Consider the following 12,456-nt stretch of genomic DNA (forward strand, 5'->3'; position numbering starts at 1 on the left):
TACTTAGGGTATCCTTTTCTCCTGCTTATCCTCTTGGGATGATGAAAGACATGAGCACTGACAGAACTGAGGAGATTAATAAGGCCCTCTGAACTTCACACTTGGTCACTCTTGAGATTTCTGCCTGTGAAACCTGAGGGTGGAAAAAAGGCTGCAGATTTCTCTTGACACTACCTTTGTTTTAGGTTTTCCTCTGCTGTCATGCTACAGTTTACCTTAAAGAAGGGAGGGGTGGGGGAACCTTTAAGCTTGTGTTTCAGAACAATAAATAAGATCCATAGCTAATTGTGTGTCTGTGCAGTAAAGATAAATCAGGGTGAGAGGGGAAAGCTTTATTTGAAGGGCAGTAAACACCAGTATCAAGTATGTTCTTTCTTTTTAACCCTCTTCTGTGTTGAGATGATGTTTACAAGAGTGTTAAAGGGCACTGACTGGCAAATACAAAGAGGCGAAAGTGTTTGCATTCTGAAAGGAAGGTCTCAGAAGGCCATGATAGAGGCCATTGTATTGATTGTAGCTCTGTTTTAACAATTTAATTTTCAAAGTAATATCTTCCACTACTCTTCTTGTGCAGTGAGTAGCGGAAGGAGGTTCAGATTTTTAATTTAATCACCAAGAGGGTTATCATGTTGCACGTCAATAGGTTTCATAGTACATCCAGGAATGCCAGGCTTACTACTGCCTGTTGTCTGCAGTAGCACTAACCTCCAATAACTGAGCACAGAGAGATGTTTTTGGGGGTTTTTGCCTTAGACTGTGTGCTTGACATCACATGTGGGATCAATTATACTGCACAGCTGTTCAGTTTCTCATCAGATGTAACCAGCTTTGAACTACAGGCTGTAGTACAATTGGGATTTTATGCATTGTTTTCCCCTAAAACTGGAGGCTTTCCATTTTTTTTCTTCCCCCCTTGTCCAAGTTGCCATCTGATCCATCCTCAGTTGGCAGCATTTTTCACTGATCCTTGGTTTTCGCTTTCTTTTGATTTGGCATCATGGCTTAGTCATTAGAGACAATTTCATACATATTATAGGGGACTAAGCCAAGGCAGAAACCACCAAGATGACGTTTTCTTTTTTTAATTAACGTTAGCGTTTCTTGAAGTTGTAGAATTTCAAAATACAGATATGCAGTATGTGAAAGACATTTGACACGTTTCCTTTGAACAATTTAAATTCTGACAATTGGTCTGCATGATTGCATTTTAACATGAACATTTTCACATGCCGATTAGTGGCGCCTACTTTTTTTTTTTGTTTCAGTTAGTTGGCCGTGGCAAACAGAGAGAGCTGGGAGTGTCAGAGACCGGGTTAGCCTCCCTTTACAAGAGTAGATTGTTGACTTAGCGATGTTCAGATGTCATTTTAATTTAAGCGTGGAGAGCCAAGGCCTACCTTTTCTGAACCAGAGGCCATCAATACAAATATTTAATGTTAAGTCATGCACTTAAAATTTAAACTTCAGAAATTTTAACTGAAAAGTTGAATTCAATTTCAGAGCTCTTCTCAGAGCACGTAAGTGTTTAATACTTACCAACTTTAGGACCTGTTAGAACCTAGATGAAGTCAGAAACAAATTCACAAATGTTGACTCCTCATTTTAAGGATATAGTAATGAGAGTGATGCTTGGCTACCTATTCTAAGCTCCTGCATTACTCTGCAGAGAAAACTCATTGCTGGGTCTGTTCTCCTTTGGTGTGTCTGTGAACCAGTGCGAGGCAGTAAGAAGCTGTAGTGTTTAATGTTTTCTCTGTGGTATAAATTAAAGCTCTGTTGCATTATTCAGCTTTTGTTTAAAGTCGTGTTTTATTTCAGCTGTCTTACCTTATGGACTTACCTTTGATGTTGAGTTTAGATGAAGCTCAACTACTGTTGTTTCTCCGTGTACGTGATTGTTTTCAGGTGAACATACAGCCTCTGCAGGAGAGATCGAAGTTATACAAATTGCTCATAAGTAACATTTTGACACGATTATTAATGAATGAGAGAGTTCATTTAAAATGTACATGAATCTGGGTGTCTTATTTCATCAATGTCCATAATAATATATACATTAAATGCATTGACATTTCTGCTTGAGCAGAGTAATGTGAAGTAGAAGTAGATTAGGTCACAGGAAAGTTAAACACCATTTTTAATATCTAACGACACGTACGCTTTGTACTAAGCTGTCGTGAAAACGCTCCAGGACTTTCCCCCCCATTTACGTCTCACAGAAGGTCTCACTTATTTCCCCATTGTAATCAGCCAGCAAACATTATAATAGTTTTTAATTGTTACCATTCATTCATCTGTTTTCTTTACCGCTTATTCACTTAGGTCATCGAAGCCTGTCCCAGCTATCATCACGTCAGAAAAAGCTGACCTAAAATCTGATTAAAAGTATTGGTATTTTCAGTGCATGCTTACCAAAGAGTAAAAAAATAAGAATAAATAAAAAGAAGAGAGAGAGCGCCGTTACAGAGTCAGGGTGGCGCATTTCTGGTCTGACCAGAGGCGCTGTTTAGAGTACATGATCTGTGACTGCTCTCATTGGTACCTTACAGTATGTGTCACATTCATCTCTGTCACCCTGATGATTCTTACCAGAAGTGTTTGGCTTTTAAGCCACTGGACACCCAAACACAGACTCTCAGGAAAAACAAAAGAACAACAGACACAGACCAGGCCACAGTGTCGCTGAGTGTGGTCAACCAGAACAACATCCTGTTTCTCAGCTACTCCAAGAACTCTAAACTGCCTGGAAATCTGTGGAGTCTGGTGACATGCAGAACATGTTGCTTGGATTTAGTGGTTCTTACTTTGCATTCCGGCGTATATTGAGCAAGGGGACAAATACTCGTTTATGCCAGACATGCAGAATGTTACATTAGCCATCTGTTTAGTTATCATAAAGGTAGCAGCTAGCGGCTGTGGCTAATTAATAAAACAATAACACTAATGTTGGAGGCAGTCCTGCCCATCTGTAACATTAATCGGTAAGTAAAGATTATTTGTAAAGCGCTTTGAAGGGATATATTGTTACAAAGTGATGTACAATCAAAATAATAACACATTAAGAATATTAGAAATAAAATGGAAAGCTAAAAAAAAGTGAGCAGGAATACAAAACCCCATAAAAATACACTAAAGGAAAGAAGACTGAAAACAGTGACTCAAGAAGTATCTCAAAAAAGACCTCCTTAAATATGAAAGCAGCGAACTGCTTTTTTAAGGAGTCCACAGAGTCAGCTAACCAAAGTTAGAGTAAACTCTGTGCCACAGGCTGAAAAGCTGCCCCTCCCGGTCACAACCACCAAGTTCAGAGCCCGAGTGTGTTTAATAGGAAGCTGAAATAATTTGGAACTTGTCCCTGTGGTACTCTGTATTTAACTACAGGAATTGTAAAGTAAATCCTAAAATCTACTGGGTGCTAGTGTGAAGAATACAAAGTAGAACTAATGTGAGCTTAGGAGGTGTTGATAGTTGGGCAGCAGCAGCATTTTGTATAGCTTGGAGGCAAGTAAGCGGTGATTTGTCTAAGCTTATAAATAGGGCATTATCATAATTTAACAGGATAACATAATTATTTGTGTCCAAAAAGTGTTTCTCTTAAAGTTCCAGATGTGAAAACAGATGTGTACAGTGTGTATCGTATCAACTCTGATTGCTCAGCAAGGAGCTGTAGTGCCAAGTCATAAGAGCAGCACTACGTCAGACAGCCTAAAACTCTGTCCTTTCTTGTTATGCACTGCCAAAGAGAGTGTTGCTAATAATAATACTGCTGGAGATGCCCTACAGTTATGAGTGTATGTCTTTATTTTTTGCCCAGCATCAGATGACTTAAAAATAGTGCCACCGTTTATGCACTGATGTTATTGTTTGATTGTTTTAATTGTTAAAAAGAATGAATAAATAATACTTATTAATTTTTTTGTCTTTCCACATGTGCTATCAAAAATGTCATCAGGTATAAGGTTGTGTCCTAGATATCGAAATCGGGCACTGTGACAACAGTAGAGCTGTGACACGTGAGCTCACCGTTAGACACCGTGGCCGTTAAAGTTATAACATGATAACTTTAACTGGGCAAATGCAAACCCATCATGTCAAAGCTTCATTCCATGTAAAACTGCATATATCCTAAATTAAAAAGAGGAAATAATTATATGTCCTGCCCGCTATTTGTGGAAATATGAGAACAAAAGTAAAAAGATGTTGTAATGAACCCTCATTGTGCGTAGAGAAAATGCATGTAGGGTGAAGCATAGTTCATCTGGTTCAAGTAGTTTGTTATTTAAGCACTTAACTTTGTGTAGCACATAAATTGGTGGCACAGATCCCGGAGGATTTAATACCATTTTCACATTTTTCTTTTGCACAACTTGAAATGAGCAAATTGCCTATTACACCTCGCTCCTTGAGATTGATGTTCTTGTATTACTGCGTTTCTTCACATCTGTACCATTAGATTACCTACTCGCAAATCAGTATTTAACGACGTGACAGCTCGGCCAGCTTAAAATATTCCAGATTCATAGTCTCTGCCGCTGTCGCTCATACCCTCTCCAGGACACTGGAATAGGCGCTGTACATCATTTGCACATTAAAATGAGAAGCCATTTCTTCCACTCAGTAATGAGATCTAGGACTTGGTGTTTTTTAACGGGTGCCGTCTAAATGCCAGATAGGTATCTGGAATGAAATGCACCTCACAAACATTGCGTATGCCATGCGTCAGCCTTTATACAGTTTAATGTAGTGCTTCACTGTTCATTGTTCATGTTTAAATTAATAAGCTGGCAATAGAGTTTTACATTATATATCGCGTCAGTGATTCATTGTGCATGTTCAAATTAATAGGCCAAGAAATGAAAAGGAAGACGCAGCCCTACTTCCATTCCTAATGTTAGTCTCACAGATTTCCCAGCTGTCTCGTGTTTTTGTCCCAGGTGTGACAGAAATACAGGAAAATAATCTGCTTCTCTGTAATTGGGCAAATCCACACTGTTGTCAGTGTGGACAGAACGATGTTGGCTTTCTCTGTAGATATGTTCATTAAAGTGACTTCCTGTCTTTCAGAGCTCATCATTCCTACAGATTAGCAGCAGCTGTTTTTGTTTCATCATTAAAGTCAGTCCTACAATCAGTTTACTCCTGCGTCCTGTCAGGCCTGCAGCACTTCTTCTGCTTCCAGCAATATTTCAGCTAAGGATGTTTTCAGTTGTGATGATTAAAGAGATTCTGAATAATCGATTGTGCGTTAACTTCCAAAGTAACACAATGCATTTGATGTTTTGCCAAAGAATGACTTCTTCTGAGTGGTATATGGCAGAGGAGGAAGGGGAAAAACTTGATTGTTGTATTTATTCCCAGCCATCCATAAATCCATCCGTTTATCCACTTTCTACCCCAATCCAAGGCCGCTTCACGGGGTCAGCACCCTTCCAGCTAAAATGTATAATTTGCCCAAACTTTCTGTCTAGTGCTTTTAATTTTTCCTTCATAGAGTTGTCGTCAGTCAATACATAGGAAAAATGTTAGTTTCAGTAAGAACTGGGCAAGTGGACCATTACAGCAGCAGACCTGAGTAACTTTGATATGGAATTGTTCTGCAGCTGTTTGTAAATGTTTGCCAGCGTTATGGTTTCTGATTTATTTCAGGCTCCTCAGAAGTCTGATATTTATTGGACGGCAGATATTGTTCTGTGTTGCAGTAATTAAGGAGCTAGCAGTCAAGGGGATTGTATGGGAGAAGAGGCAGAGCCCAGAAGCTTTGGGAGGAAGCAACAACGAAATCATTTGCCTGCTGTTGCTTACCAGGGCTGAAGCCGACGTAGCAAAGATTCTGCAACACAACTGATTGTGCAGCAAGTTGAAGCTTGTTTTGCTTGGTGGTGTACAGATGCATCCACCGGTATCATCTTAGCATAAAACTTCATATTTCGACCAATCAAAATGTTCAGAATCACCTGTGTATGTGGGAAAGCACTGCAGGAAACTGCACTGAGAGTTTGAAGCTTTTGCACAATTTCATCCAACAATGCAAACCAGTAAATTATACATTTCAGGAACCTCCAAAGAAAGTGTGGAAGAGAGTCTTCATTGATTTCCTTACCAAGCACCAGCTTTAGAGACATACGATACTTTACAAGCATCCGATAGAGGCCCCAGCCCCCATCGCATTATTGAAATGCCTTGATAATATTGATGTGGTCAGGTTTCAACTCTGTTTGTGATCTCTTTTTCTCTCTTTCATGCTTTTTATCTCCCATCCCTCTTACCCCACCCCGAGATGTCGGAGTAATCTGTTCTTGTCTGTCACCTCTCTCAACCCGATAAGGAGGGGAAGAGCCATGCTCCCGTCCAGGAACGGATGTTTCTCCTTGACAACATTGACGCAAACACAAGGGCCTCTGCTCTATTTGTATAAAAATAGCTCCAGATAAGGAAGTAGACATTGAAGTTGTTTACTATAAGTAATATGCCTATCACTGAAGTCTTCAGAAAGACCTCTTTTAGTGAGATGAATGCTGATGTCCACTGTGCATCACCGCGTCTGTTTCTGTTTCTCAGTCATTGCCACTTGTCATATTGTGGGTTTATGGCTCTTCAACCCCCCCGATGTGCGCTAGTGTGGCGTCTTTGCTTCATAGCGCAGTCTAATCATGCAATATTTTCTTAAAAGACACAACAGCAGCATTGAGCCATTTCAAATCCAGCGATGAAACTCATTTGGGGAATTGAAATTAGGCATTTAGCTGTACTTGCTGAGCAAAGCTTGTTGGAGTCATGAGAGAGCAGCAGTAATTTGTTGGTTTATTATGTCAGCAGTATTATCCAGTTACACTCAGCGTGGATGACTTGTTGGGATGAGCGAATTAAAGCATGGGTTTTATCATTTTTATTACAAACATATTAGCAACAATAGCAGCTTTTGTTGAGTCTTTGCTCTCACTAGTGTGCTCGCAGTGGCACAATAACTGTAATTCATAGCTAGAATGGAAATATTGAACTGTGATTCTTACGTTATTATGGGTCGGCGCATGATCAACACTTCGTAGTCTTACAGATATTATATAAAAGAAGCCGTTTACTAAAAGGGAAGACCTATGCAGCATCAGTACATAAGGGTGTTGCAGTTTGACTGTTTGTGCTTTGCTTTGTGGCGACAGTTTCATGTGGTTTGTAGTGAACAACGAACCTGTTTCCCTTTATCAGTTAAAAATTGGCACATTTTTATAAGGAAATGCCTTTTTATTTAAAAGTTCTGCAGAGAAAGTAGTATTTCCTGCACTTTGATTAAGCAGTGGAGTCTTTATAAGCGTGAGCGCTTGATTGGACTATAATATACATTATGCATTAGTCATTAGATATGCATTGGTCTCTTAGTATTTTTTTGTGGAGCTGGAATTTCACCTCTGCTGAGAATTGGTGTTGGGGTTAGTTTTTCCAATCCAATTTTAGAGTCCGTAATTTGATTTGACAACCTCCGCTGCCACCACCTCACTAAACCCACAGTCACCTGTTGGACACAAAGATACACTCTCAGCCATCAAATTGCAATGAATTTATTTGCAGTCAGTTGCTGGGAGTATTTTGTAACACCTATTTTCAGCAGCACTGCATTATGGTTAAAATCTTAAGGCTGTTTAGCCCTCTGTACAATAAACAATGCCTGAGGTTGCCTCTTATTCACATTTGCCGGGTGATGAAATTTCTTCCTACGTCACCGTACAGCACCATGAATCTTGTAGTTTGTTAGTCGGCTATTTGACAGACAGCGTCTGTATTTAAGGCGGTTTGGCTTTTGTATTGCTGTAAAATAATATTTCTCCTTATTTTTCTTCAAATAAAGCTAATGTCTGGGAAAAAGTCATGGACACAAGTGCAAGATGCTGAAAGAAAAAGTTGGACAAGCAGTCACAAAAAAATATCTGTCTCGACATCACCAGCAGTGCTAAATGATTACAACGTCAAACTAACCTAACAGATCTGAGACTCTCTCTCAGCACTCGTCTCTCATTAATGATTTCATGTATCAGAAACACCGAGGTGATTGAAAGTGAAACAGCACAGGGAGTTTCTTACCCCTTTCCCCCCCCATGAGGCCAGACTGTCTTCAGGCCTTGTCTGTCATCTTTACATCTTCACTTTGTTGTCCTCTTTTTGGTCCTAAGTGAGACGCAGTGCAGTATAACACTCTGGGCATTTTTGCCTTTGCTACCACTAATCACCAGACCCCTACTAGTTTTATCATAATTAACAGATCAAAGACGCAGAAAGAAGGGCAGTCATGCATTATTAAACACACACACTCTGTACGTATATGTGCCTGTGTATGTTAGTCACGTAAGTCATTGAAAAAATGTGATCTTTATGAACCGATTTATCCGTTTTGAGAAGGTTTTCATAATTTATCAAAGATAAAGTCGTACAAATTGTCCTCAAAAGGAGATTTTCTACTATTGCGTAAGTCTGATCTTCGTGGTTTCAGGCTCTAAGTATTTTTCACATATGAAGTAGTTTTTTTATTATTTATCTCACATACTCAGAGACAGTTGCAGATGAACACACAGACCTCAGGAGACTTCGGGAGAGGTTTAGGTTAAAGATGTATCAGTTGTTCTGCACATTGCGTCTTCTGCATTAAAGGCATCTAGGGCAGTCATTTTTTCTTTCCTTGTAAATGTATGTTACTGTACTCATGATTCTTGATGGAAAGTGGCAGATTTCTCTTCCAATGTTTTGCCTGAAACTAACAAGTCAGAACATGGTGTGGAACAAATATTTGGGGTATTCGTTTTTCATTTGGTTGGAGGACATGCAGTGAACTTTAAATGTGCTTATCTGTCAGCTCAACCACTTTGTGTTCAGCAATGGAATAATATAATACATGATTGTGGGTTTTTGCTGTTCCTGCTTGTGGTAATGACTATCATCAGTCCTCTGTGCTTTATTTAGTGCAATGTTGAAGTTCGGTTCCATTTTCTACTTTACTCTTCCGTCAGCATCACATCTATTAAGTGACCTGTTCTTTCTGTTTTTTGTCTCTGCTCCGTATCTTTTATGCTCCCTCTTGAGTTCACTCTCTAGGGGCTGTAATAAACCTGTAGTTAGCTGTTAAAACCGTGTGCATTTTAGACTAAATGGCCCCCAGCGTCCCTGTGCCTGCTGTTGGGGCTTATGGCCAATGGGCCTTTAAATGACTTAATTTCCTATCTGCCTCCTGGGGGACCTTTTAGCGAAGCTAAAAGCTGGTCACAGCCCGCAGAGAGTGTCAGGAAAGACTTGGACCCCGGCTGAATCAAAATCGCTATTGCTCTAATTGCCACTGGCAAAATCCGTAATACAGACATGTGTCATAGTGATGTGGAGGTGCACACATGTTGGTCTTTTCACAGCATGTCCATTAGTATTTGTTACTGTTAGCATGCAGTCATCATTTTGAGTTTTGCTGCTTAACAAATCAGTAAGAATACAAAGCGGTTGTTAATCATTTTTATGCAGTAAAAGAAAATAGCTTTTTTGAAATTTGACCTTCCCAATTTTCATCTAAGTTGTTCAAGCTGTTGCTGTGAATTTTGGACCTTTTTGGATAATAATTTAGTGATTAATAATCAAATCAGATAAGATGTCACTACTTTGGAAGACAGTAACGGGGACATGCTGTGAATAGGCCTTGCTGTCTTTGAAGCTAGACACTCGTAACCGGACTCGGTATATTAGGCATTTGTGTCATCCTAGATATTAAATGTTCAGCTTTATGTGGTGCACACATGTTACTTAAGCTAAGAGCTGAAACTGTATATAAGTTTTCCCTTTAAAGTCATTTGACCTTGATGAATACTCTTAGATTCTGTGAGTTATTTAGGCACTTTTTATTCCATGCAGACAATTGGCTGCAAAGCAAAGTGCTCTAATCCGTGTTTTCAGATAAAAATATTTACCAACATTGATTCTGTTATTGGCTCCCTTATCCCAGGCTCCCTTTCCTCTTTTCTGCCAAGGTGAACTTGTGCACTGTGTTTATCTGTTTCTTGGTGTGTGCTCACACATGTGTCTCCCTGTGTTGATCCTTCAGCAGCTGTTTGCCGTTTCTCTCTGAAGATCACTTACATCGATGCGATGGTGTAGGATGATTGCTTTAGGGGGAGCCAAGGCCTGTCCTTAGGGTCATAACAAAATTAAAATTCCTTTAAATATTGACATACAGGGGATGCAAGTCAGAAAAATATAATTGATTTATGAAGGACAGAGTGTATGTCTCCGAGACAGTGGCTAGCAGGGTGGTTCGATGCAGGATGGGCAGCAAAAGACTGGAACAGGCTACTGCAGCTGAATTTACTTGACCTGCCACTTGATACTTTAACTTCTTTGACCTAACTAGTCAAATGCATGATAGTTTGAATGTGAGCACCACAATCAAGAAGTACACTGACCTTTAGTGAGGATTTAAAAGTACTTTTTAGAGTGTTGGGCAAAAAAATAAAATTTAGAAAGAAAAATGAAAGCCCTCCTGCAGTTCTCCCCTCTTGTTCAAAGCCCCACCCATCACAGGAAACTCGGAAAAGACCACCACTGAGTCTGTAACAGTCTGTATGGTTTTACATTTGGAAAAGACCAGAAAAAGACCATGTTGTAAGCTAGTTTTTATTTAACCAGGCAAGAGGACTCGGTTCGGTTGAGGCTGTCACCTGTCAGCCCTGGGTGTGTGTTTGTGTTAGCACTGCAGGTTTCTGTACGGTAAACTGCAGCACAGCTGTTCACCAGAGCTCACAGCCACTCTTCTCTTCCTTTATTCTAACGCCTCAAAAGTGTCCCCAGTTAATAGGGTTGTGTTAGTTAACAAGCCTGTGAAGTCCTCGTCAGCAGCATTATCACAGCGACACACACAATGTGGGTTTTATCGGGCCTCTCTATGGCAGCGACAGCAGACGGGTCTGAAATTAGCAGCTCTGAGAGGAAAGCAAAGAGGCACACGGCATTATTCCACATTCCCAGCTGTGTCTGAACACCAGGAATACCAATATAGCAGTTGCTGTTCGTCAGACGCACACATTCGTGCACGCGGAGCAGACAGTTGGCACCACAGTCAGCTCTGTCACAGACCTTCTGAGGTGTGAAGTATGTGCAGGGTACAGCTCTTCTCATTATTAGGACTGTTGGATTTGGCATCAGGAAAGAAGAGCATTCATGCTGCAGCCACAGCAACTTACAGGTCTGTCAGAAAGAAAAAGGTCAACCGGAGGAAAGAATTCAGAAGCATTTAGGGCTCTTGGATGGACTGCAGATGGAGAGAATAGGTCCCTGGTTTGTGTTCATGTTGACTTTTTTTATTATGGTGACCAGAATATGCTTTATTATGCAACACTTGGAAGCAAAACCATGGATCTGGAGTTGTCTGTTTGAGATGAAATGTGCATATTTGTCCTTCTAAGTTGGAGAGTTTTCAGCTTGTCAAGGTTTAGTAGCAGACTGCCTGGCAAACGTGTGATAGAATCAGGATTTATGCTCCTCGCCTTGATAATCTTGGTTTACCCTCTATTATTTTCTTACTCTGGTTGCAAAAGAAAGCTCAGATCTTTCATTGGAGAACTTATTGGTGTACATTGTTGTGTTGATATGTACGAGTCTCCTCCTTCTCCCCCCCCCCTCCTTCTCGCGCCATTTCAGCACGCTCACAGAGGCAGAATGTGTCAAAAGGCCAGGCTGTTGAACCTCTGTGCACCAACTGAACAAACGACAACACGAGGAAAATAGATTCTCTGTGACAGCGCTGCTGAAATCACTGTGGTCAGACTGACTGCAGGGTCACGGTAGCCTCGCCTCTCCTCGCCTCAGACAGAACACAGACTTAAAGCAACAATTTGGCAACTAGACATGCCACGACAGCGCTGCACACTTAAAAACAGTCGTTTACCTCGGTCTTCACCACAACATGGCTCTTCTTCTGCCGTTACCCTTTTGTCATGGTGATTTGAAAGTCACTTGACTGATGCTGACGCTTTTCCTTATCCCTTTTTGTGTGTGTTTGTCCTTTTGCAGAAGGCATCTGCAACATGACAATGGACTCCAACTCGATTACGATGCCGATGTCAGACCCCAACGCCTGGGCGACAGCTATGAATAACCTGGGGATGCCTCCCATGGGAATAACTGGACAGCCACTCATGCCAGGTACCAGATTTCTCCATATAAGAACCAATCTTGTGTTGAAAATGTGACTCTGTAGCATGAAATATGAATATGGGAGGAGTTGTCCTCATATAACGCAGTTGAATTGCATCAGTTTGATTTTACACATGTTGGAAACATCATTTTGCTGTCTGCAGTTCCCAGATATTGGTTACCCAACGCCAAGTATGTTTTGTTTTTGTTGAATTGAATTATTGCATTTATTGCAGTTGCATTTTTGGCATAATTACCTGATTTCTTCTCATCTAAAATGGTGATTTATGTTGAAGTGCTCGC

General features: G+C 40.4%; 1 protein-coding gene across 4 annotated transcripts in view; it reads left to right on the plus strand.

Moving 5' to 3' along the window:
- Window positions 1-12,456, plus strand: part of enox2 (ecto-NOX disulfide-thiol exchanger 2) — a 133,449-nt gene that overhangs the window by 56,812 nt on the left and 64,181 nt on the right. For all 4 annotated transcript variants that reach the window (XM_042220527.1, XM_005913102.3, XM_005913101.3 and 1 more), the window contains one exon: window positions 12,031-12,162. In XM_042220527.1, coding sequence (XP_042076461.1) covers window positions 12,045-12,162 — 118 coding nt within the window. In that variant the 5' untranslated portion in view covers window positions 12,031-12,044. The remainder of the gene's footprint in view (window positions 1-12,030; window positions 12,163-12,456) is intronic.

This window comes from Haplochromis burtoni, unplaced genomic scaffold (assembly GCF_018398535.1).
Source record: "Haplochromis burtoni strain Fernald_Lab_line unplaced genomic scaffold, NCSU_Asbu1 Contig_4, whole genome shotgun sequence".
In the NCBI taxonomy this organism is placed as follows: domain Eukaryota; kingdom Metazoa; phylum Chordata; class Actinopteri; order Cichliformes; family Cichlidae; genus Haplochromis; species Haplochromis burtoni.